Source organism: Pseudochaenichthys georgianus, chromosome 17 (genome assembly GCF_902827115.2).
Source record: "Pseudochaenichthys georgianus chromosome 17, fPseGeo1.2, whole genome shotgun sequence".
NCBI lineage: Eukaryota > Metazoa > Chordata > Actinopteri > Perciformes > Channichthyidae > Pseudochaenichthys > Pseudochaenichthys georgianus.
In genome coordinates, this window is record NC_047519.1 from 3,550,047 (window position 1) to 3,577,826 (window position 27,780).

The 27,780-nt window shown below is 41.2% G+C and overlaps 1 protein-coding gene across 3 annotated transcripts in view; it reads right to left on the reverse strand.

The window, feature by feature from the left end:
* LOC117462844 (acyl-coenzyme A thioesterase 11-like) overlaps positions 1–24,492 on the reverse strand; it is a 42,617-nt gene extending 18,125 nt beyond the window's left edge. The window contains exons 1-14 of one of the 3 annotated variants that reach the window (XM_034105191.2): positions 24,439–24,492; positions 21,451–21,672; positions 16,677–16,746; positions 15,975–16,035; positions 7,094–7,198; positions 6,470–6,605; positions 5,746–5,822; positions 5,136–5,197; positions 4,726–4,845; positions 4,466–4,604; positions 3,887–3,942; positions 3,730–3,796; positions 1,717–1,800; positions 1,489–1,622 (exon numbers count right to left, since the gene is read on the reverse strand). In XM_034105191.2, coding sequence (XP_033961082.1) covers positions 1,489–1,622; positions 1,717–1,800; positions 3,730–3,796; positions 3,887–3,942; positions 4,466–4,604; positions 4,726–4,845; positions 5,136–5,197; positions 5,746–5,822; positions 6,470–6,605; positions 7,094–7,198; positions 15,975–16,035; positions 16,677–16,746; positions 21,451–21,664 — 1,325 coding nt within the window. In that variant the 5' untranslated portion in view covers positions 21,665–21,672; positions 24,439–24,492. Of the gene's footprint in view, positions 1–1,488; positions 1,623–1,716; positions 1,801–3,729; positions 3,797–3,886; positions 3,943–4,465; positions 4,605–4,725; positions 4,846–5,135; positions 5,198–5,745; positions 5,838–6,469; positions 6,606–7,093; positions 7,199–15,974; positions 16,036–16,676; positions 16,747–21,450; positions 21,673–24,438 lie in introns of all 3 variants that reach the window. The other 2 variants (XM_034105192.2, XM_034105190.2) reach the window with 2 other exon arrangements.
* Between the last annotated feature and the right edge of the window lie 3,288 nt (positions 24,493–27,780).

Genomic DNA, 27,780 nt, shown 5'->3' on the forward strand with positions numbered 1-27,780 from the left:
TCTCCTGCTGATGTTCAGGTGTATATCAGTATGTAGAGTCTCTACTTTAAAGAGTCCTCTCCTGCTGATGTGCAGGTGTATATCAGTATGTAGAGTCTCTACTTTAAAGAGTCCTCTCCTGCTGATGTTCAGGTGTATATCAGTATGTAGTGTCTCTACTTTAAAGAGTCCTCTCCTGCTGATGTTCAGGTGTATATCAGTATGTAGTGTCTCTACTGGGACATGTATCCATGCTTTAATGTTCAAAAAGCTCTTTATTTTTCTCATACATGCTGCAGCACCTCTTTTCACCCTCTGTCTGAAACCAGAGCCCATTCTGCTCTGATTGGTTAGCTGGCCGGCTCTGTTGTGATTGGTCAACCACTTAGAGATGTCCCGACCCTTAGCCTATATCACGTACAATGTGTTGGAGCCCTAGCCAGTCGAAGGTCAAATGTTACACAGTGATGTCACTATGTTACAGAAGTAAACAAAGGGGTCCAATGGAGGCGTTTCAGGCAGGGGGGGAGTGTATGGGAGAGAAACCCCCCCTGGAGGGAACACAGGCACACTACAGGGTGGAATAGGACCTTTTCAAAGTTAGTAAAGGAAAACACACCTCCTCCCTTAACATGTACAGATTACATTTGACTCTGCTTTATTATCTGGCAGGCGGCACCGCAGCCTCCGGACTAAAACCACCAGACTCAGGGACAGCTTCATCCCAGAGGCCATTAGACTGTTAAACACCTGAACTTTGAAACAACATCCATAACATTCATCTGGCTGCTACTTAGAAATGATGTATCTAATATATCATATTCCAATCACTTGTATATAGACTCTTATTGCACTATTGTTTCTGTTTTTCTGTGTTATTGTGCTGCACTGTTGATTTTATTATTGGACTGTCCACATGAAGTGTGACCTGTCTTTCTATTTGGAAACACTTATAGCTGCTTGCCAGAAATGAAAGTCCAGACTAATACAACAAACATGGCTCAATACATGTATGATGTTATGTCCATCCGTTCTGCACTGATTATACAATCAAACCAAGTACACTCTGAGGATTCCTCACATTAAATGTCTGAGGATCTTTTTGTGCAAAAAGCCATATGTACACTACTTATAAGCCCAGACCTTTATATAGATAGTGGTGCGGTGATGACAGATGATGTAGGCAGATCCAGAAGTTAGCATCACAAAGGCTCCCTCAACTAAAAGCAACGGGAATGTTCTATTACATTTTGGAATACTGCAGAACACTTTTTAGAAATGTGGAAGCTTGTGTGTGTGTGTGTGTGTGTGTGTGTGTGTGTGTGTGTGTGTGTGTGTGTGTGTGTGTGTGTGTGTGTGTGTGTGTGTGTGTGTGTGTGTGTGTGTGTGTGTGTGTGTGTGTGTGTGTGTGTGTGTGGTGTGTGTGTGTGTGTGTGTGTGTGTGTGTGTGTGTGTGTGTGTGTGTGTGTGTGTGTGCGTGCGTGCGTGTGTGCGTGCGTGTGTGCGTACTGATAATGTAGGTCCCAGCTGGGCCGGTCGCTCAGCTCTGCCAGCAGCCTGAAGGCTCTGTGAGCAGGCACATCCACCTCTGACTCCACCCTGAAACTCAGCATGGACTTGTGCTCCAGGGTGAACAGACGCACCTGGACACAGATCAACCTGTGGTCAGACAAACAGCTCCTCATTGGGCGACAGCAACAGATCATTCTCGTAAATGAAACGGAACAACTCGGGTACCTTGTCTTTCTCAGAGCTGAGGCGCCAGTTCTTTCTAGCAGCCAACATCTTCAGAGCGGAAACATTGTTATAGCTCAGATACACCTGGACACACACACACACACACACACACACACACACCACACACACACACACACACACACACACACCACACACACACCACACACACACACACACACACACACACACACACACACACACACACACACACACACACACACACACACACACACACACACACACACACACACACACACACACACACACACACACACACACACACACACACACACACACACACACACACACACACACACACATTTACAGAATGTTTTCCCTATCTTCCAACAGCTCTTAATAGTAATTGATATAGAACAGTACAGTATGATATTCAACCTGCAGGTCATTTCTCACAGTCAACATAACGTCTGTTCGTTAAGGCAGAATGCAGATGATGAAGTCCAGAAGTGTCCATTTTAATGTAGTATTTTAACATCCAATGAAACAATACAATTCCTAATGAAAGCATAACATATTATCTGAATAAATGTGCCTTGTGCTTGATCGGTAGACTGTCAGTCAAAAGCAAGGTACGTGAATGTAAACGCGCACATGCTTTTAACGTGTTCAGTAGGCCTAGTAATAAAAGGCTACATTTTATAAATGGAAAACGTGTGGCCCTTGGATCATGAATCATTAATACCGCTCTCTCAAAGCTCCAAGACCTTTGATCCTGATGTGCGTTGTTTTCAGCGTGTTCCGTCTCCTCTGAATGCAGACGAAGCAGCTGTTGCTAACACTGATCTCTATAGTACACCATGTGCATATGCTTCAGAGTATTCTAATTGATTTTGTATAATTTAAAGTGTGTATTCTTAGATACTCTTCTGAATATATGTATTTTCTATTGTGAATATGTATATATTTGTTTTTAATGTTTATTTAATTGAATTTGTATTCTATTTTAACAAATGTTGTAATCCTTGTACAATAACTGTCATGATCTATCTATGTATTTATCTAACAACCACGAAGAGGATACTGAATAGTACACGACAGCTGGACGGAAGATTTGAAAGGTCTTATTAACGGTCCATTTGATCTTATGAAAAACATCACACATGTGAAATGCATTCCCATTGAATTCAAATTGAAAGATTTTTGTCTTTAACAACTGAATTGTTTTTCATTATAAAAGAAATATTCTATGCCAGAATATATTCGACAGAGAAGTGTGCACTGACAGTGTTTGTTTAACCTCATGCTGCCCAGCCCTAGAAACACTCATCAGTCTTCACTGTGTGTAGGTGTACTTCATGAGCAGGCTTCACCATAGAAAGCTGTTTCAATAAAAGGCCGTCCGGCTTTGTGATTGGACAGTTGATTATTGTTCCCATTACTATCAATGATACATGTGGCTTATTGAAAGAACAAATCCTCATGATTACATTTAAATGTGGTATGTAACAATACTTAACAGCTCATTCAGTTATACAAACAACTAAACAACTTTATCATATGTCACATCACATGTATATCAGTTCACTTTATCTTGTTTGTATTTGTTTTTCTTACGGCACTTCTTGTCCATACAGCTACATGCATGCAAACTCCTTTGAAAGACGTGATCATGATCCGTCTGTTCTGGGTCCGAATATCTCTAAATGCAGGTTGAATGTTCAGAAGCTAGGGTTAGGGTTAGGCTAGCCCTAGCCCTCTTGGTCGCGTTCTGCTGACTCACGGTTATGTTGTGGGGGAATAAAACGTTCCCAGAGAAAGACCATGCTGGTGATCCAGCAGTGACGTTGTTGACCAGTTAGTGGAGGTCAATAAACAATAAGCCGTGCCGTCTCAAAGTACAGCCAGCAAGCTGGTGCTGCCTTCTGGCCCTCTCTCTGTCTGAGCACCCATTCATCTCCAGCTGTGCACATGTGTGTTGATCTGCATTGCACGTGTAACTGATCACAGCACATGTCTGTGTTGCTGATTCTCCAGGTGGTTCTGATCACTCACCTGGTTTCTGGGGTCCCAGGGCACAGACAGAGGGACCTCGCCCTGCTTCTGGGAAATGATGTACTTTCTGAAACAACAAGAAGGGAGAAATAAGAACAAGACATTTCTACACACACTGTCAGAGTACGTGCTCTTAACAGGAACACAAATATTTGACCTGTCCAGTCTGATCTTCTTCCTGGCTATGGCCTCCTGAAACCTCCTCTCCCCTTCCTGTGAGGGAAAGACACATTCTCTTTCATTCAACAGCTACATTCCTCTATCCATCTTCTCGTGGACATCCTCCTTTCACATTTAGGCTCACATGAGCCTATTGTTTTTTATGAAGAGGCTTCGTGTATTCTTTTAGACATATTATCGTCAAAAGGGGAACTTTACTTTAGAGGCTTCTATCCCTATTATGGGTCAAACTCAACATTTACTACGTTTCCAAAGACATCGTTCGATGACGATGGCATCATCAAGCTTTTGTCTTCTAAGTTGCTTCGTACTTGATTGTTTTTTGTAGTTATGATGTGCATTAAATGATCCCAAAATAGATAGATACGTCAAAATAAGTGCACAAAGTTAACCTTCTTGTCTGGACCTTGAATATTGTCCTGTGCTTACTGTTGCCCCAGAAGCAATTTATTTTGAGTTCAATTTCCTGTTTTATTTCTTAATGATTTAGACGATTCAAATGGGATGATGTTTTTTGTCATGTTATTAGTCAAACCTTATAATGCAGTTCACTCACCAGGGGTTCGGGTCGTATCCGTGGTAACGTACAGAGCTTCCTGTGGTCGTCGAGCACCTCGAAGGTCATGAAGGCAGAGTTAATGTGTCGGTTGGGCCCCGCCTCATGGTAGGCTTCTGCTCGCACCCCCACCTCCATGCTGCAGCACCAGAGACACACATCTTTAGAGTCTACATCTTAATTAATTAATTAATACATCTTTCTCTACATAAATCAGTCTAGATTCATCTCATCTGTATGTTGCAGTAGGATTGTGATACCTGTTTTTGAAGGCGTTGTTGACAATGGCCCTCAGGAGCAGCCTGTCTCCCACCTGAGAGGGTCCTCTGAAGGTGAACATGTCGATGGAGCGCAGAGTCGGGTGAGCCCGACACAGACGGCTGCACCACAGAGAGAGGGGAGGAGAAACCTATAACCCTGGTGCAATCATGTGTGTGTGTGTGTGTGTGTGTGTGTGTGTGTGTGTGTGTGTGTGTGTGTGTGTGTGTGTGTGTGTGTGTGTGTGTGTGTGTGTGTGTGTGTGTGTGTGTGTGTGTGTGTGTGTGTGTGTGTGTGTGTGTGTGTGTGTGTGTGTGTGTGTGTGTGTGTGTGTGTGTGTGTGTGTGTGTGTGTGTGTGTGTGTGTGTGTGTGTGTGTGTGTGTGTGTGTGTGTGTGTGTGTGTGTGTGTACCTGGCAGCAATTGTAGCTACATTCACCATCCAGGCCATGATCTGTCCTCCAAATGTATTCACCTGGTAGTTAGATAAACAGACATTTTGATTTGATTTATTTCAAACGTGTAAAACAATAATACAAAAAATTATAATAATAATTAAATGAAACAAGAGAATTATGATACTCTACAAACTTAAGCAGTATCAAATTGACTTACAAATGATATATAAACAAATGATCTACCTAATTACACATCCGAAAATGAAATGTTGATGCAGTCAACTTGTGCCTACAGACTATAATGGCAAAGCACTGAGGAAATATAGAGGAAGGGGCAATCCTTTGGACAACATTTAGTAGACACTTTTATCCAAAGTGTCTTACAATACTGCAAATAAAATGAAGATACAAACTCAGAACAATAAACCTGTGTTGTATTAGATTTGTGCGCAATTGCACCAAACCAAAATGTTATATTGAAGCTAAAAAGACAAAAACACATAACAAATGTCGGATTATAGTAGCATCAACAATAGTATACATTTCCAGAAAACAGACGGTAAAAGATGAGAGGCACACAGAAAGATACACAAACAAACAGACAGACAATAAATACAAAAATAACCTGATGGTTAGCATGGGGGGGTAGGACCAGCTCGACACTCTCCACTTTGGTCTTCTCTGCTGCCACCGCATGACCTACTGCAGTGTTGTCAGCTAACACACACACACACACACACACACACACACACACACACACACACACACACACACACACACACACACACACACACACACACACACACACACACACACACACACACACACACACACACACACACACACACACACACACACACACACACACACACACACACACACGTTAAATAAAATGCAATATTTAAAAGGATATGGTTTGTCTTATTATTTATTTGTTCCAAAGATCGTCAGTTTGCTGTGTTCATCATGATTCTTCCTACCTTCCCTCCTCTGTCTGTAGCACTGAACTCCTCCGCTAACAACGTAGCTCTTTAAAATCCGCCCTGATATCCATATCTGCAGCTGACCACTCTGTAGTGCGTTGTGTTGAGGAAGTGAGTATTTGTGGCAGCGGGCGGGGTGTGTCTAAACAGATTTGCATGCTTATTGCAAGCCCAGTGTTTCCAGAATGTGATCAAATCTAAATTATTTGAAACATATTTCCTCCCTTCTTCAGGGTTTTTAAATCCTGTTCTCTGTATTTAGTCTCGTATTCTCCTTCAAAGTCTAAACCCACTGCAGTATCTCTATCAGGGGAACAGCTACCCTTAATGTGTTCTTCTGTATGCTGTGGTGTTTTTCAAGCCTACCCTGCAGGACAGACCCGTGGGAGAGCAGATCTTTGATGATGTCATCGTGTAGCATCCTGACCCTGCGTCTCTCAGCCGCCACACTGTACTCCACCTGCTCCTTCTCAGTGTGAGGCACCACGGGCTTCAGGATCACCTGGGAGGAAATGATGGTGAGGGTGTCTGCTTAGTGTTTGGAAAGTCTTTCAAAGTTTAAAAAAATGACGTGAAAATCTGTGAATGAATTTTGCTTTTCAATAATGATTTTGAACAGTGTAGTCAGTGTTGTAGCAAATTTCCACTGACGACATCACACACAATCCTGAAAGCCAAGAGGGTCATTAAAAAGGAATTTAGTAAAGAGTGGTTCGGGAATGAGTCCTTTAACCCAGAAAGGAGTCAGCTTTTTACCACTTCTGTTGATATAAAGGTATGTGGTTAACACAATATATTTGTATGTGTTGTGTGTCAGTAAATACACCCCTGGTGAATTTCTGGAGCTTCTATGTGTCCTAAAAATGGCAGTTGGAAACAAGTGACTAAATGATAATACTTAACGTCATTAGACCCTTTAGCTTAGAGGTGGTGCTGCACAGCCATGAGGCCGTCGTTGACTTTGATTATAGGCTGACGGTATAGCCTTACCTTTTTCCCTGTGTTTGAGCGCTGGGTAACAAAGGTGGCGAAGGCGTGACAGACCCTCCAGTGCCGATCAGAGAACAGATCCTCACAGCTGACCTGCACGTCGACCTGGCAAGACACGGAAACAGAATAATTCTACTTCTACAGCTTAAATCAGTTACCTTTGAGCTAGACAAGACCTTTCAGTTCAAGTTTATATATAAATCCGAGCCGTCAGGGCCCTCTGAGAGCCTAAGATGCTCTACAAAATAATATTTAAAAACATAAAAAAAAATATTTTGTTGTTGATATATTTTTACAAAAATAACTTGATTTAATTGTATTTAAAATAACATTTCCAAAGAAATAAATCCTTCGAATCTGCCTATTCAGTTTCTGTTTGAATGTGAAGGGTTATTACATGCAAAGACCTGTGGCTGCAACCCGGAGCAAAGCAACAAACCATTGCGTAGCTAATAGTAGCGCTAGCTTTAGCTAACGTTAGCTAACGAAACGAACTGCCGAGTCAAATTGGAAAACACTGGTAATTAATTATTCTATAATTTGTAAAACTACGGTGTTAAAAACGACAATTTCAAAAATACAGATTCTAATGGTCAGATATAGATATACAGATACTAAAGAATAATACTAAAGATAGGCAGGTACTTGCTTTCAAGCAGAACACAGGGGAAAACAAATTTAGCGGGAGTGTTTACATAATAGACTGTATATATAAATGGACGTAGTGTCCGTGGCGTCAGCCATAGGATTCTGCAGAGTTGCCGTGAAGCCCTTAGTAGGCGGAATCGGCCACTAACGGCTCGACTGTGACGTCAGAGTCTAATCCCGCCTGCTCCAAATAAGGGCAAAGAGGCGGGACCTGCTGCCTCCGAACTGGAAGTAAACAGAGCTAGCTCAGGCTAAGAAGCTAAGCTAACATGAAATACATGCATACCAAGTAACTGCTAACAGTGTAGTTCCCCTATATAAACGTTACATTCATAATCAAATGAGACAATCTGCAAGAAAATTAGCTATGTTTTGTTATTCTTAATGCTTGTCATTCACACGTTGAGAAAAGACGGACTCCACCGCCCGGACCTAACGGAGCCGCAGTGGGCTAGCTCCGGGACGCTGGCTGGAGCTAGCCCCCTGCGGCTCCGTTAGCTCCGGCGGCCACCACTGGGATAATTGGGTCCCCTATTAACATTTGCTCCCGTTTAGCATTATGGGCGTCAAAGCCATAGACTATAAAAGTCTTACCCAAGGCTGAATCATAAAATAAAAATGTATATGTATGCATAAAGGGTTACGTCCTTAGCTGGTTAATAAGTAACAAGCTAAGCTACCAAGCACACAAACACCTGCGAACGGGGTTAACATGTATAATATTATCATTTTAGACTTCTTGTAAGTTCTGTTAGTACATTCAAGCGCACAGCACGACATTTTAATTGTCTGGTATGTGTTACAATATTCCCTAAAAGGCACAATCACCACGAACACGGCTAAAGCTAAAGGGTCAAGTACAGTACTATGACTAACTAACGTTGTAGCCTCTATGGTTGTAGCCTAGCAGAGTGGACAAGTTGCTGTTAGCTGACAGTGAGGCATATACGTGTCCATCAACGTGTCCACGACCTAATTAATGCAACAACTTTAAGACCTAATATAAATAAAATGGTCGTGTTAGAAAACAATTCAGTGGGGTCACTGCTGATGTATTTAATGTCGTAGAACAAAACGTGATTTATCTCTTAAATGTGTGCCAACCACAGACCTTATTTCGAGCTATTTTCCAAACCCCTATGGAGAAAATGCATTGCTTTTTGACGAAGGAACCGGAAGTGCTAAAAATGCTAACTTACTTCCGGGTTTTACGACGCGTCACTGCGGTTCTCTATAGAGAGGCAAAGTCCCGCCCATCTACTTCCGCCCCATGGGACCTTATTTCGGAAAAATTATGTATTGAAGTCAATGGAGAGAGAAAACGTATATTTCGATCCCGTTTGAATTGTGCCATGAATTACACACATGATGTTTGTCAATCTTAACAAATAATTTCCATGTAAAAAAAGTCACAGTTTGTCATAAAACTGTTGAAATATAAGACTATGAAAAATACGCAACTGAAAAGACTACAAAACCCAGAATCCCGGTCCCGCATGCTGGCTCTTACGGAACCGACTAACCCCCCTTGTGTGTATGTACAACTCTCAACATGCCCAGACTTGGAGTGATTTTCACCTCTTTTAATTAGTGCTGTCAAAATTATCGCGTTAACGGCGGTAATAAATTTTTTGAATTAATTGCGTTAAAATATTTAACGCATTTAACGCATGTGAAGAATGGCCCGCCCCATACGTGCCACCAGTGGCAGCGCCAGGGTATGGCTGGGGTAGTCTACACCCATACCAAGAAATGGCTTAGCCCCACCATGAAAAATGATGTTAAAGTAAGCAAAATAAAGTCTGCCAACTCGCGGAGTAAATTGCACAGACAGCAGTTAGTAAGATTGATTTCAGTAGCCACGGTTTTGAAAACTTTTGTCACGTAGTGATCGTCTTCTCAATAGAACATCTTTGATAACGGCGTGGTGTTGTTGCAGGAAGTCCCGACGGAGAATACTTTTGCTGTAGTTCAGGGCAGAGCCATATAATAGTAATAATATGGCTCTGGTACAGGGGTGCACATAACTGGTACGCAGGTTATGTGCGTAATCTGAAATGCGTACCGTCACTTGTGTCACAAAGCGCATTTGCGTACCGACGTATACTTGTGAAGCTTTTCCAAAAGGCGGTTAGATCACCGGACGACAGAGTCGGTCTCCGTGTGCACAGACAGGGCTGCTGTTAACGTCGATCTGTACAACGGAACTGTGCCAAAACTACGCCAACCGGCTGCGGAAGGAGACTCCCCCCTTCACTGGAGAACTGCGCTAAAACAGCTGATCACAACGTTCACACTCTGTGGTCACGAAGTACTCCACTAGCCCCCCCCCCCCCTCTGTCGACTTTCCTGAAGTACTCCCCCGTTGATAGAAATCAACACGTAATGAATTAAGACCCCACGGTTTGATGATTGATAGGTGTGTGGGTTGTCTTTCATTTTGACATGCAGAAAAATGTTATAATAAACATAGATACTGTATGTTAAATGGATATATCCGCCTTCTTTCATTTATCTTTCCATTACCACAACAATATACATAAATAAATGGCATATTTCGGACATAGTTCGAATGGTGATTAATCATGATTAATTAATTTTTAAGCTGTGATTAATCTGATTAAAAATTGTAATCGTTTGACAGCCCTACTTTTAATACTTTTCGCCTCATTCTGAAAGAAAGAAGTGAAATGTGCCAACGTGGCGGCCGTCTTGGTGTGTGGTGCGAGACGGGAGATTTACTTCATTGAGACGTTACACACAAAAAAACTGTTACTTCACAGTTTTAAGAACATTTTATTTTGTTGACTTGCAAAATTATGTTTTAAATTGACAACATGTGTAATTCGTGGCACAATTCAAACGGGATCGAAAGATAATCTTTCTCTCGCCATTGACTTCAATACATACTTTTTCCGAAATAAGTACAGTACAATTGACCAATCATATCTTCCCTCTAAATGGGTGGGTTTTATTATCGCGGACTTTGTTCCGCCCGCTGTGAAGCTTTTCTTGTTACCATAGCAACAACAACTTCCTGTCAACAGTGTGCTCTTTGAAGGGAGCCGGATATTATGGCTCCGTTCCTTTCAAAGAGCCGTTCAAAAGAGCCGTTTTCTTAGAGGGGGCGGGGTTACTAGGTTTATCTGCAAAATAATCACCAGGATAATGATTGACTGCATTGCCAGACCTAATGTCAATAATCTGCATTGTAAACATGAAACAAGGTGGCGCCATATCCATGTCAGAGCCATATAATAGAAGAGTTACGACATCTCCGTTCACTCCAATGGACCACTTTTTTACAGCAATGGCAGATCGTGGAGCCTCTCAATCGTTCCCCGGAAGTTAGCGCCAAGGCTGGCAGAGCTGTGGAGTTGCAGCATAATAGACCGTTCGTGACGGACTTTTAAAGGTAAGAAGAAATATAAAGATTTATATTGCGGATATTATCAGTACATCTGATTCAAATGAACATGTGTATTAAAGGATGTCAGTGGATTATCCCTAAATTAGTAGATTTAGGGAACGTTTACAGACAACAGATTAAGCTAGGATACCGAAGCAAGTTAGGAACACACGTTGAACAGCCTTTTAATTGTAAATTCCGTTCTCTTAATGTCATTTCGTCCAACATGTTGAATTAGAGAAGAGGGGCTTCTAAACGGGATTGTATGAGGGGGTGGAGGGAGTTAAATATTAGATAAATATAACTTTGGTGCGTGTAAGAGTGAGTGTTTTTAGCAGAGCCATATTGTGTCCTTGTGATTATGTAGATTATTACCGGTCTGTATAATGTTGCAGCTCAGCTGATTTTGGATTGATGGCAAAGGGAGAGGGACTTAAGTGAGAGTGAAAACACAAGGTAAGTTTAATACTACTGTTTTATATAAGTAAGCATACTAAACATGTATTCTATCACTGTATTATATAAGTCATCTTGTTAGTAACCTACTGTATGGCAGGTGGAGGGGCAGTGATGTTACAGGTGGAGGAGCAAAACTGCAAGACTGCAAACTCACAAGACAGAGAAATCAAAGTTTGTTCTCCAGAGAAGAGGTTGATTTCACTTCAATTTTTTATTTCATATTTTGTAAAGATGTGGAAATGGCACAAAAAAAAACTTGAGAGCTGTAACCAAGACAACTGTAACAACATGAGTAGAGAGCCACCAAGGTTTTTCAAGTCCCTCTCTTACATTTTTACCAGATGTGGGACAACGGGCATGAAATAAAGCTGCCTGTCTGGTGTTGCTGGATGTGGCACCGATGTTTTATTTTGGTCCACCCCAAAGGATTTCCACATGGCTCGGTTAGGGCTACCCATGTCGGTGGTGACATCAAGCACATGTAGCCCTATGGATGCTGCCCTCTGTATTATATCAATAATGATTGGCCTGTACTCTGCTCCATTGGTAGAATTGCCAGTGTAATGATATGCCACTACTTGCTTCCACCGTGTTGTGTTTCCAGCCAACATAAACACACAAGCATGTGTTGCCACCCCTGTGTGGCCTGGTAAAGTCACATCACCGTACAGTTTGCCTGTAATCATGTCTAACTCCACACTTGGTGTGATTGCCATTTCATCCAAGGTCAACACACACTCCCTTTCAAGGTCTGTCAATCAATCTGCCTTCAATTTTAGGAAATCAAAGACCTCTGTCAACACACCAGGCTCAAACTTAACACATTGCATCCTTCTTTGCAGTGTCCTTATTCCTGGAAGGGGAATCTTCAATTCCTGCAGAGTTTTGTAACCCGTTGGTCCGCACCCAAAGTGAATTGTTAAAGCCTTCTTAATTGTCTCATTGCTCCATTTCATCCCCTTTGTGGTGAGTCTGCCTAATGCCTTAAGTTGGTCTTTTGAAAACGTTTTCTTATATTTCTTGTCCCTAATTTTCATTATTGTCTTGAGAGCTGCATTTTCCTTCCTGATTTTTCTTAGTGCAGCCTTTGCTTTTTTGGTGATTCCTTCTTGGCTCTTTAATTTTCTCTTTAACTGTTTTAATAGATCTGTTTGACTGGCTGCTGGTTCCCTCATATGCTGACTGGCTGCTGGTTCCCTCGTATGCTGACTGGCTGCTGGTTCCCTTGTATGCTGACTGGCTGCTGGTTCCCTTGTATGCTGACTGGCTGCTGGTTCCCTCGTATGCTGACTGGCTGCTGGTTCCCTCGTATGCTGACTGGCTGCTGGTTCCCTCGTGTGCTGACTGGCTGCTGGTTCCCTCGTATGCTGACTGGCTGCTGGTTCCATTGTATGCTGACTGGCTGCTGGTTCCCTCGTATGCTGACTGGCTGCTGGTTCCCTCGTATGCTGACTGGCTGCTGGTTCCCTCGTATGCTGACTGGCTGCTGGCTGAGTGGGTGGTGTCCACCCTCCCTGTCTCTCCTCACTAGCCATGTCCTCTCTTTCTTCACCCTCACTTTCCTTTCTCTCAGTCTCCTCATCCCTTCTTCCCTCAATCTTTGAGACTAATGTAAGTAGAAGACATGGCACTGTAAATGTTCCAACATGTTAAATATTATACCACTTAAAAATAAGAAATATTACTTTTGTTACTAAGAGTTCATACTTATTATACCTGTGTCACCTTTCACACTATAGCTGTGATCATGAGCTATGGGCTTTGGAGATACAGGTCCCGGGGTGAATCGTGGTGCAGGGGCCCTTCTCTTTTTGACCACAGGGCGATACACGAAGATGGTGGGTATAGCCTCTGCTCTCAGTCTTGCCCTTTTTTGTCTTTACAAACTGGTCTGCATCAAAATGTGCCTGCGGAGTGACTTGAGGTTACTTCACACACAGAACAACTCAGTTTTGTCTGCCCACATACATATTCCATAGTGGTTGAATACACAGTATTAAGAAACACTTTATAATTACTGGACATGTTATACTCATTACATACTGTATATAAAATATGACCAAGAATGTGAGACAACTTTATAGAAATTCATATCACATCTGTTACTGATGCCATTTGTCATACTTTGTTAAACTCACAAATAATAAAGTTCCATAACTTCAGTTGGGAACAGAGACCACACCTTATCTCCCCAAGGCAATTTCCCATCCAATAGGTGTGCTATATAGGTGTGTATAACCCTTTCTCCTGTCTGTTACTCCCTCTTTCAGCACAAGAACCAGAGGGGGATTCAATGGAGCCTGAATACCTGCACTGAGACCCTCACCCTGCACCCTGAGTCTCAACTCTCAGTGTTTTTCAAGCCTTTCCCTGTTTTTTTGTATTAAACAAAACATTAAGCTTTCCCAATGGTGTGGTTTTCGTTTTGTGAAAAAGTGCAAATGCAGTGTTTGTATATAATTACATCACATATTTTTTTGCTGTTGGTCGTGAAATTGCTCCTGCTGACTTGAGCCAGCCATTTTTTCCTCCGCTCTGTGTCAGTGGGGAAGCCGTACATTCGTATTCCTTTCTCTGAGCGATTGGAGCATCCCCAGGCAGCACAGCAAACCATGGTGGCGACTAGGAGGCAGCACAGCAAACCAGGACAACACGGAGGGAAATGCACCGACAAACTGCATGATATGCTATTCAATGTTTATTGAATTCCATGTATTTGCAATGGATGTTCCTAAAACAACACATTTAACATCATCATCATGCTGCTGCTGCTGCTGCTGCTGCTAGTCCTTTGATAGTCACCTGTCGGTCTCCTGACTTTCTGAAAGCCATAAAGATGACATTAGTCATTTAGATAACTTGTGTCCTCAATTACCATGGGATTACTGAAACTACCATGAATTTAAGAAAATGGTAGAAATTAATCTAATCTGAATTTTAAAGCATTACTTTAGATCCCCTCCCTCTAAATATATCAATAAACATTAGAAAGTGATGCTCCTGACTACCATACAAGTTTAAGAAGATAATATTGGTTTTAAAGAATTCAAAGCTATAAATAAACAGCAACAGGCTCTTTAACCAAGGCACTGTTAACCTCACACTAATCCTAATATTATCACTTAATATTAGCAATTCTATTTTATTTTTTAAAACATATTGATGTAAATACATACACATATCGATTTGTTGTATAAATATTGCAAATCAAAACCTTTATTCACTAATAATTACCAAAAATCATAGTTCTATCTCCTGTTATCAATGCATTCACATTGCCCTCCATGAACTTCCGGGGAACGATCCTCGTCTACATGAACCACGTGACGATAACCGTTTTTGGACTTCCGTTGTCGTAACTCTTCTATTATATGGCTCTGATCCATGTCATTCATGTCAGTGAATGTACTACTTTGAATTGACCCTCTGTATGTGTTCAGTAAATAAAGTTGCCTTGCCTTGAATGAAATTCATGCAACTCTTAATATTAGATACTGTGTTTTTAAGTGGCGATGGAGATTATTTGTTGACTCTGCTTTAAAGGCTATTTTGCCTTTACAAATGGTGCGCTTTATCACTGCCTGGGTTTTGGTTGAAGTGCATCCAAATGCTGCTGCGTTTTCGCGTTTGGCTCATTTTCCATCCGAAAAACACGTCGTCTACCTGTCCTGTACCACTTGTTATGACTAGTGATGTGTCGGTCGCGAACGAGCCGATTCTTTTGAACGGCGGCTCTTTAGTATGAACGAGGGGAACCGAGTCGTACTTGGTGAGAGCCGTTCTTTTTATTGTTCAATCGTCACAGAGCTAATGACATTAGTTACCATCAGCTAGCTTTGGACTTTTACTGTCATTCTACAACATAGGGTTGCACAACTAACTGCTGTTTTAATATCCTGATGCTACACAGGAACATAGCACTGACAGCCTGAGTCAGGTGGAATGACAGTACATACTTCTGAATTGCTTGCCAAATGTCAGCCTCTCAACAGGCTGGGGTGGGTATTGTAGAGGACAGTAGTGATGTGTCGGTCGCGAACGAGCCAATTCTTTTGAACGGCTCTTTGGTACGAACGAGGGGAACCGAGTCGTACTTGGTGAGAGCCGTTCTTGTTATCATTCAATCGTTGGTCCGCACTCACTGCCTGCCAAAATCCACTCGACTTTTAAAAAGCTTGATTTTGTTCCCCACACGTATTCTGTGAAGACCCCCCCCTACTCTGATTGGTAGGTTTCAGCACGAGGAGTGAGATGGGGTGGATCTTAACGGAATACGCGAGAGAGACGAATAAAGGTATTCTGATTCTGTTTCTATACTACAATTGTTGTTCATGTTTGTTTACAAAGCGTGATGCGTTTTCTGACCTCCATGCTGGTGTTGAAGGCTCTGTTGACCTTCGCCTTGATGTTCACCACCTGACCCACACTGCACAGAGATAAAGGGGGAATGTATTTACAATATACACACAAACACACAAGCAATCTGAACACACACTTCCTGTTACCAGTGGTGGAATGTAACTGAGTACATTTACTCAAGTATTGTAACTTAGTTTAAATTAGAGGTACTTGTACTTTACTTGAGTGTTTCCTTCACCACTGAAAGGGAAATATTGTACCTTTTACAACATTACATCCATCTAACAGCTTTAATTATCTTACAAATTCAGATGTTTGCATGTAAACCTGTTTAATAATTGTGTTGAGTTTACATAATATTATATATTGATAGTTTATCAAATAGGAGTTTAAGTTATAAATTAAACTAGCCAATAGTTTACAAAATATTAGCTTTTTGAGAGAGTCAGACAAAATGTGTAATTATTATGTAAAAAATGATAAATATTAGTTTTGAGTGTTTTTGTAATTTATGTTAGATTGTTCTGCATTGGATACTCTTACATGTAATCCTTACAAACATTTTTTAATTCATTGCTTACTTTTATGAAATTGAATACTATACTTAATTCAGGACTTTTACTGGTAACCTAGTTTTCTTTACAGTGAGATTTTAGTACTTTTACTTAAGTAAAGCATCGTAATACTTCTTCCACCTCCGCCTGTTACCTGATGGTATGTTCAAAGTGGATGTCGTCCATGGATGCAGTGATGCAGGGACACCCAGCATGCCTTTCAGCTGCACATATCAAACACACACATGTGATCATGTTCTAAATGTCTAGTCAGTTCTTACGCAGACTGTGGACACAAAAAAAAGAAATAATTTCAACACAAACCACTTGACTAATATTTACTGAATCTATCTCTCTCAATTCAATTCAATTCAATTCAAAGGGGCTTTATTGGCATGAAAGTTAAATGAAACAATGATTAACAACATTAACATACATTTCAAATGTTTACATATTATTGAGATATATATATATATATACATACAGTGGGGCAAAAAAAGTATGTAGTCAGCCACCAATTGTGCAAGTTCTCCCACTTAAAAATATGAGAGTGGCCTGTAATGTTCATCCTAGGTATACCTCAAATATGAGACAAAATGAGAAGAAAAAAAAAAAATCCAGAAAATCACATTGTCTGATTTTTAAAGAATTTATTTGCAAATTATGGTGGAAAATAAGTATTTGGTCAATAACAAAAGTTCATCTCAATACTTTGTTATATTGTTATACCCTTTGTTGGCAATGACAGAGGTCAAACGTTTTCTGTAAGTCTTCACAAGGTTTTCACACACTGTTGCTGGTATTTTGGCCCATTCCTCCATGCAGATCTCCTCTAGAGCAGTGATGTGTTGGGGCTGTCGCTGGGCAACACAGACTTCCAACTCCCTCCAAAGATTTTCTATGGGGTTGAGATCTGGAGACTGGCTAGGCCACTCCAGGACCTTGAAATGCTTCTTACGAAGCCACTCCTTCGTTGCCCGGGCGGTGTGTTTGGGATCATTGTCATGCTGAAAGACCCAGCCACGTTTCATCTTCCTTGCAGATGGAAGGAGGTTGTCACTCAAAATCTCACGATACATGGCCCCATTCATTCTTTCCTTTACACGGATCAGTCGTCCTGGTCACTTTGCAGAAAAACAGCCCCAAAGCATGATGTTTCCACCCCCATGTTTCACAGTAGGTGTGGTGTTCTTTGGATGCAACTCAGCATTCTTTCTTCTCCAAACACGTCTAGTTGAGTTTTTACCAAAAAGTTCTATTTTGGTTTCATCTGACCATATGACATTCTCCCTATCCTCTTCTGGATCATCAAAATGCTCTCTAGCAAACTTCAGACGGGCCTGGACATGTACTGGCTTAAGCAGGGGGACACGTCTGGCACTGCAGGATTTGAGTCCCTGGCGGCGTAGTGTGTTACTGATCAAATCAAATCAACTCAAGTTTTATTTATATAGCACATTTATAAACGATTTTTGGTCGAGCCAAAGTGCTGTACATATAATAAAAGTAGCCTACAGTAGAGACACTTTACAGCAAATACAACAGCACAGATTGTTCAGAATATCAGTATGAGAAAAACGACACCCTCTGTCCTTAGACCCTCTGTCCTTAGACCCTCTGTCCTTAGACCCTCACATCGTACAAGGAAAATCTTCCAGAGAAACCCCACAGTTTAAAGGGAAAAATGGGAGAAACCTCAGGGAGAGCAACAGAGGAGGGATCCCTCTCCCAGGACGGACAGACGTGCAATAGATGCCGTGTGTAAATCGAAGAGATAATACATTTTACAGCATATAGACCGAATGTTAGGAAATGCATGTGTCTGTAATAAGAAGATGAATCCACGAGGATGATGGTAGCCTTTGTTACTCTGGTCCCAGCTCTCTGCAGGTCATTGACTAGGTACCCCGTGTGGTTCTGGGATTTTTGCTCACCGTTCTTGTGATCATTTTGACCCCACGGGGTGAGATCTTGCGTGGAGCCCCAGATCGAGGGAGATTATCAGTTTTCTTGTATGTCTTCCATTTTCTAATAATTGCTCCCAGTTGATTTCTTCACACCAAGCTGCTTACCTATTGCAGATTCAGTCTTCCCAGCCTGGTGCAGGTCTACAATTTTGTTTATGGTGTCCTTTGACAGCTCTTTGGTCTTGGCCATAGTGGAGTCTGGAGTGTGACTGTTTGAGGTTGTGGACAGGTGTCTTTTATACTGATAACGAGTTCAAACAGGTGCCATTAATACAGTTAACGAGTGGAGGACAGAGGAGGCTCTTAAAGAAGAAGTTACAGGTCTGTGAGAGCCAGACATCTTGTTTGTTTGTAGGTGACCAAATACTTATTTTCCCGAGGAATGTACCAATTAATTCATTAAAAATCCTACAATGTGATTTCCTGGATTCTTTCCCCCCATTCTGTCTCTCATAGTTGAAGTTGTTTGCCCCACTGTATATATACAGTGATACAATTACACTTCAACACACACGTGTGTGTGTGTTTCTTTGGGTGTGTGTGCATGTGTGTTTCTTTGGGTGTGTCAGTGGCGTAGCCACCATAGGGCCAGGGTGGGCCCAGGCCCACCCAGTTTACTCATTGGCCCACCCTGAGAAAGCTTCGGTGTCATTTTAAAAATCTAAAAATTATTTTTATTATTATTATAAAAAAATGTATTCACCCATTGAGAATATCCAAGAATTCAAAGTGAAATTCAAGTGAACAAATATCGAGTTTAATTCATGTTGTATGTGCTTTATCCTCTGAACCAAACTCATTTACGGTAAAAACTGATTGTTGGTTCCGGCGTGCGCCATAATAACGTGAGAGAGGCAGAGAGCTGCCTGCAAAATAAATGATGGCTCAAAGTTCACTAATGAACATTGTTTTTTTTTAAAAAGCCAGACTCCAAGAAATGCCCCCACTGCCCTCATCTAGCAGCGATCTCTACGATCATTTTCTGATAACGATGAAATAGCCCCGCCTCCCTCTCCCCACGTCTCCCTCGCCCCACCTCTCCTGCTGCTGGGCTGCCAGAAGAAAAACAATGTTAACGGAAACTCTGCCGCACGGTTCCCTCGTCCCTTGGAAGGTGTTTTTCATCTGCTGGTGGACAGTCTGGAGAGATATACACAGGGTTGGGTTGTAACGGAATACATGTAACGGCGTTACGTAATCAGAATACAAAAATCAAGTGTATTCAGCTGGCGTTACATTTGAAAAACGAGTAATCTGATTACAGTTACTTTCGTAAACCTGAAGTGAATACATTTTGGAATACTTATTGGAATTATTGGTGGAAAAGTTTCCTCACAAAATGTAATATTCATTACCGGCAGAACTGTGCACACTGCACAGCGCTGCAGCATGTCTGTGAGCGAGAGAGAGATGCAGCATGTCTGTAAGCGAGAGAGAGATGCAGCGTGTCTGTGAGGCCCCGCCCCCGCACGCAGATGAGAGAGAGAGATCTCTTTTAAAATATATCGAAAGTTAGAAACGGAGATGATTTGCAAGATAACGTTTATGTAGCATTTCTTTATTGTCGAAATGATGACATTTATAACGGGATAAATCAAAGAGAATGACCTGCTGCTGCTGAATGCATGGGGCAAGTGACTGGAAAAAGTTTTAAAAGTTATTACATCGTTTCAGATAATAATAATAAATAATAATGATGATTCATTCTATTTAGGGGCGCCTTTCAAAGCACCCAAGGACACCTTACAATTCATAACATATTCTAAGTAGGGCTGTCAGTCGATTAAAATATTTAATCGCGATTAATCGCATGATTGTCCATAGTTAATCGCACATTTTTGATCTGTTCTAAATGTACCTTAGAGGAATATTTTTCAAGTTTGTAATCAACATATGAGTGGACAAATATGCTTTATGCTAATGTTCATTATCATTTGAACAATGACAAATATATTCTCATGAATATTAAACACAACAACCTCTGAACATTACAAATATGCGCCTCAATTCAACCTGGAACCTCTCATACAATACAAATCGTGTGTGTGTGTGTGTGTGTGTGTGTGTGTGTGTGTGTGTGTGTGTGTGTGTGTGTGTGTGTGTGTGTGTGTGTGTGTGTGTGTGTGTGTGTGTGTGTGTGTGTGTGTGTGTGTGTGTGTGTGTGTGTGTGTGTGTGTGTGTGTGTGTGTGTGTGTGTGTGTGTGTGTGTGTGTGTGTGTGTGTGTGTGTGTGTGTGTGTGTGTGTGTGTGTGTGTGTGTGTGTGTGTGTGTGTGTGTGTGTGTGTGTGTGTGATGGATCATTGGAGCTATGTGCAACTCAAGGCATATGCTCGAACCGGAGCTGCAATCATGTTGCACTATCCGTGCTGAGTGTGAGGACTTCTCCTACAATGTCCCGCTGTCTGGCTTCCTGCATAAAGTCAAGTGCTCGGCGCAGTTGTGGCGAAATGTCGCTCCTCTGTTTTCATTTAAACAGCTCCTTATATCCGTTAGCGCAGCTAGCTAGCACCAGATGCTAACAACAACAATGCACGTAAGGTCTCTCTCTCGCTCGTTCGGGCCACACATACACACACCCTCCCGGTCCTCCCAATAGCCAGTCGGTGCCTGCCGGTGAGCGTGGAAGTGTGGTCTGCCACAAGCGGGCAGCAGGAGCACGGCTGTCAGCATCAGCTTGTAGATGGTATTTTAAACTCGATGCGCTCTGAAACTACGGGGCGGCAGAGGAAAAAAAAATACACATGCGTTAATCGCCTTCAAATAATTAGTGGCGTTAATTTTTGTTTGCATTAACGCGTTATTAACGCAATTAGAGCTCTTCTGGCTTTTTCTTTTAGTGCATTCACTGCCATGTATAAACTTCCTGATGCTGTTATGGTTATGGTATACTGGTATTTGTTCTCCTGATCTCTCACTCCCAGGCGCTCGCTCACTCACTCACTCACTCACTCACTCACTCACCAGAGAGGCAGGCGCTGGAGTCGATCCATTTGAGCAGCTGTCCCACACTCAGCTCCTGGCGGTGGTTGCTGTGACCGGGCATCACTATCTGACTCATTTTCACCTCTGTCGGGTTGACACTTCCTTCTTCCTCTTCCTCCTCCTCCTCATCATCTTCCTCCTCCTCCTCTTCTTCTTTCTCTTTCTCCGGATCACCTGACACTCTGGAACTCATCTTAAAGGCTGTGGAGGAGAAGAGTTTCTTAGGTTGAGATGGGTTTCAGAAACAGAATCAGAATTCCAAATATCTGTCCCGCAATGGGGAAGTGTACATTATAACAACAGCAAAAGTATGGTGCCGATAAAGTAAAGAGAATAGACTTACATATTTAAAAAAATTAAATAATAAATTACAAAGTAAAAAAAGAAAAGGAAGAAAAACACAATAAGTAAAAAACAAATAGCAGATAAGTACATCATGGTAAAAAGTGACTAAATAAAAGTTAGCTGGTACTGTTTGTGTTTACTGATTGAGCATACACTAAAAATCAAGTTTTCAAATGTAAGGTCATAAGAGTAGCACCAAAATCGTCAATACCAATATGTTATATCACTGCATCAATTGTTACACATTTTGATAACTCATGTCCTGTTTTTTTACAAACTCAGCATGAATCTAAAGCTGCCACAAAAGGATATTAAGAAATTAACATTGTGTTTTTAAAAGTCATCATGTTTGAATGTCATAGCACACAGCACTGTCTGTATATAATCTCTCATTGAATCTTTAGCTGCTAAATATGGCAAGGAATGTCCTACAAGTTTTAACCTTAACACATTTATTTGTAAATCTGAATATTTTACCAGCTGTTCTGACAATATGTCAGCCTGGACACATAATACAATGCAGCCCTGACAAAGACGTTAAAGAAAGCCTTCATCAGTCTGAGAGGGCAACATTTTCATGTCATCTTTATCATATTGTATATGTTGTCAGTTTGTATGGCTGCTACCCTGGCCAGACAGATGGGACCTTGGTGTAAAATGGATGTTTTGACATTCAGATGAAGTTGCCTCTCAAATCAGGTGAGCCAGCCACCTTAGTTAGCCTTTACAGTGCACGCTGTGCAGATATAAGGCCGGGTCCGGCTGCAGAGTATCTGCCCTTTGCTTGGGTGAGGGAAATAGTAAGAGCTTCCATAGGAATGGTAACCAAACATTTGGCATATTTTACTGTGTGTTGATAACTAACTTTACTGTGCAGTTGTATACAATATAGGAATAATTATAAGACTAAGTATCTACAGATACTTGAATAAGAAAGTATTGTGTGTCTCTGGCTGCTGTGACATGTCTCCATGCTTTAATGTTCAAAAAAGTGTGTGTAAGAGAAACTCCCTCTGTAGACCATTAACATGCACACAAATCTATAGAACACACTACAGGAAAAGGAAACATTATTAAAACAAAATCAGGGCCCAGTAGAGCTGACGTCACAGATGACCACAGATGGAAATTAGCTATTAGCTATAATCTGGCATATTGCATCTCTTCTCTTTGCTGAGATTAATGTTTTTGTATGCATGGTCCTTCTATAAATAAATAAATAATCCATCATGAGGGACAAATACCTAACTGCCAGCTCTGCGTCTGTAGAACAACTGTTTCCTGTCTGTCTGTAAGGGCGAGAGGGAAAACCACAGAGAAGCTCCTACAACTGACTTGTTCTTACTTGTTTGCTGAAAAGATTGCATAGTTTATTGTCTATCAGTACTGTGGGAAACATTATCTGAGTTAAGGTCAGTTCCCAACACTTTGACAGATGAATAGATCCACTGAGGTGTCATGACAGAACTTATGCAGTGATACAGCTAAATATTGTTAGATGTAGGATACTTTTGAAACCAATGAACTTACAGTAATTTACACAAAGTAGCATTCTCTAAACTTTGTATATCTGTGGAAATACCACACCACAATCTATACATTACATGTGACCGAAGCTTTAAAAGACAATGTCCTCAATCCATGACATATCAGGTCACATGAGTTGAGTGAATACATGAGGGTTGCACACTCATAGTCAACAATGTCGACATAAAGAGGTTTACAGCAACAGCTTCCTGTAAAATGATTCATTTAAAACGGAATGCTTCAACTAGTTTCTACTAGAACCCACAGAAAGCCTAAATATTTAGAGACTTTTTGTGTTGACATGTTACCAGAGGTGGAAGAAGTAAAGTAAGTAAGTAAAGTAAAAGTATAAGCATGAAAAAATACTTTAAGTACCAAAAGTAAAAGTATGCATCATGCAAATTGGCCAAATATTGTATTCATTTGCTTATATAATATATTATTGGTGCATTCGGGTGTTGCACTTGGTTAAAGTGGGATTAATTTAAATTACTGTATACACTGCTGGGTAGCTTAACCTATAATAATGTACAATAATGTGTATCAATTTATATTTAGGATTGATAAAAGGCAAAAGGTACATCATTTGCCTACAAGATGTATTGAAGTAAAAGTATAAAGTAGCATAATGTAAAAATACTCAAGTAAAGTACAAGTATCTCCGTTATGCATGTTACTGTAATGTGGCATCGATCACAAATGTGCCTTGTTCCGTAACGTCAGTCATCATGGCAGCAGCTCCTAGTTAGTGCTCCCGGTTAGTGTTGTTAATATATCCTTTCTGAAAAGTTTGCGCTTCTATCTTTATACACGCATTCTGTCTCCAACTGTTGATGTGACTAGACCACACACAACTACTGCTGTTATTTGCATGAATAACAGCAGCACCTGAGACCTGCTACTCTCATAACGACAAAGTAACGTGACTCCGCTCTGCAACAGCGAACTTCCAAACATAACACCGTTTAAGTTATCTGATAAGTAAAACTAGTGCTAGCTACTCGAGTGAATACGGATTAAAATGACATTCAAGCAGTTTGAATTTGACATAATAAACCCACTTCACAAGACTGTAAACAAATATGTTTTACTAACCTGCCAGCGAGCTGTGGAAGAATCAAGCTGAACGTTGACAACATGATGTCCGGCGATAAACAAGTGCTGTTCCGGTAATACCTTTCAAGATAAAATGACTTCACTAAACGACACATTTTCAAATGTAGTGTTTGATTGGTATACATGAAATACATGCTATTTGTAACCGTTTAATACCCAGAACTAGAGCTAGAGAACTAATATGCTTCGAGAAGAAGAAGCCATTTCAAAGTTAAATACTTATGATGTGGGTCCTGAGTTATCCAAACTTTATGCTGATGCTTAATGTAATTTAATTAACGTTATATCAGTGCTTTACTACAAATGAGAACACACCAACTAAAACATATACATTAACATGCATATCAGTAGGCTACTACAAAACAACAACAAAACACAGCGACGGACTTCCGGTAGTTTGGTGCGTACCAGGGCCCTTTCTCATTTCTCGAACTCCCCTCCTCGACCCCCTCCTCGACTCCTATCCTCGATACTTAGTCCCGCCCACAGGAGATGCGAGCGGAGGAGCCGAGGAGGGGAAGCAGCAGGCGGTTAGAGAAATGAGAACTCCTCTCCTCTGAGTGGTCATTTTAAAGAGACGTCCATTAATGATGACAGGAGGCACAGCAGCCCTCTGTCTGATGGACAGATGTGTTCATGATGACTTATATTTAAGCAATAGCTCACGACACTTCGCGTCGGGCCGAACCACGCCCCTTAGCTGTGATATAATGAGCCTATACCACGGCCTGAAGTGAGCTATTGCTTTTATAAAACTGTTACCAAGTGTGGCAATATGAAAAAAAAATACACTCTTGTTTAGAGTATGAGGTGAGGCCCCGATTAATTTATTCCGGTAAATTACTCTGACCTCACTAATTGACCCGACCGAAGTTACTGAGTCTATGTAAGTTTACTGCTTGGCTCAGATCCACCAAACGTCAGCAAGATCTCACCTCTATTAACTCCCCGAAGAACCAGGTTCAATTAACTGCTGTTTCAATTCAGACAACTCTTTTTAATCTGTTTAAGCGATCCCGAAGGATTTTGGTATCAGTAAATGGGGTGTGTTCCTACCTAAACATGTGTGTGTGGCAGGGTGCAATCTTACCTTTGAAGCAGGAGAGGAGAGCACAGGTGTCCTTTAAGTTGTCCCAGTCCAAAAGGTGGGATCAGTTTATTTGAAGAAAAATAGGTCCAAACTAATACAGGGTTTTTACCTTCTCTCTTTACAACATTATAATTATACTAAACAACACACAAAAATGATGCTGTGATCATGTCCAAATATGAAACTTTAATTCACAGTCTTACATGTATTACCAAAATGTTTCCCTTTACCTGCCCATTTCAGTTGTGACATTCTCTCATACAAAGACTGGTGATAATAAAAGCCCATTCAAAATCCCGCAATGATTCGGAGGGATTTCCTCACGTGGGCGGGTTTCACTAAACACTCAAAATCCCGCAATGATTCGGAGGGATTTCCTCACGTGGGCAGGTGTCACTAAACCATCAAAATCCCGCAATGATTCGGAGGGATTTCCTCACGTGGGCAGGTGTCACTAAACCATCAAAATCCCGCAATGATTCGGAGGGATTTCCTCACGTGGGCAGGTGTCACTAAACCATCAAAATCCCGCAATGATTCGGAGGGATTTCCTCACGTGGGCAGGTGTCACTAAACCATCAAAATCCCGCAATGATTCGGAGGGATTTCCTCACGTGGGCAGGTGTCACTAAACCATCAAAATCCCGCAATGATTCGGAGGGATTTCCTCACGTGGGCAGGTGTCACTAAACCATCAAAATCCCGCAATGATTCGGAGGGATTTCCTCACGTGGGCAGGTTTCACTAAACTCTCAAAAAACCTCTTCCATAAAATCATTCCATGCAGCATTCAAATCAATTCACTCAGCATTCAAAGCAATTCACTCAGCATTCAAAGCAATTCCCTCATTCAAAGCAATTCCCTCATCATTCCAACCAAGAAATGCAAGAGATATTCACCCAGTTTGAGAGAACCTTACCGAGAGCTATTAACCCAGCTCTGAAGCTCTCACTCTTACCCCGTAGCTTTATGCTCTGCAACCGGACAGAAATTTCTCAAAAACACCTCCTTTATGCCCATATTTGTAAAACTAGGCCTGACCTCTAATGTAAAGGGTTTTGCAAAATAATCTTAGGCTATGACATCACCATTTATTAAAGGCCTCAGTGTTTCTCCTTAGGGCAAGAACCCCCCCCCCCCCTTCCCTGTGTATTCCTGTGAGAAAATAAAAAGGAGAAGAAACTGCCCTCTTCCTTATCAGTGACCCCCATAAATCATAGACCTTACACACTCAATTTAAACAAACCACTTTGTTTTTTACTTCAAATATAGAAAACATAACAGATGAAACCTTTTTCATTCTGAGTTTATACAAGAATATGATTGTTATATTTGATTATAACTAACTTTCGTTTTAAGTTTTCAACCTGTTATGGAAATCACAACACCCACTTTTCAAAACGCAAAGTTATAAAAATAGCAACATATAAAATCGTAAAAGTATATTTGATTATAACTAACTTTCGTTTTAAGTATTCAACCTGTTATGGAAATCACAACACCCACTTTTCAAAACGCAAAGTTATAAAAATAGCAACATATAAAATCGTAAAAGTATATTTGATTATAACTAACTTTCGTTTTAAGTATTCAACCTGTTATGGAAATCACAACACTCTCTAATTTAAATAATTTTTATTAGTAAATAATGATGTTCAAAATAAAATAGTCCCTCTGTTGCCTTCTGCGCGAAACATAGTGCGAGGTGGTTGCTATGCAGTAACACTAACAGCTAGCGAACCAGCACATCCTCACTCCCAGGTCGGCCTATGTTGACGTTATGTCAAGTCCCCTGTGTCGGCTTTTTCCAACGCAAGGGGGGGGGCCTTAGCGTCCATTTTCAACGCAAGGGGGGGGGGGGGGGGGGCTTAGCGTCCATTTTCAGCTTTCCGGGATGTCCATATGCTTCTATGGACGCTCATGGAAGCACGGCATTCGTTTGTGTCAGCTGCCCTTAAAGGCAATGTGAGTGTCCATTCTCATCGGATAACGGAGAATTGTACACCCGGAAGTAAGTATTCCCCTTACTGTTAATTGATTTTACAGTGATATCTGCACTACTCATCGACTAAAAAACACCAGATTATCCTTGTTAATTACACAACATTGATTGGTTTAAATTGTGTGCAATGCTTTTGTATTTTTCCCCTTCGATTCGGAGAAACAAATATTTTTTCGGAGTAAAGGATGGCAGAAGACACTACACTACCCAGAATCCCCAGCTATCGTT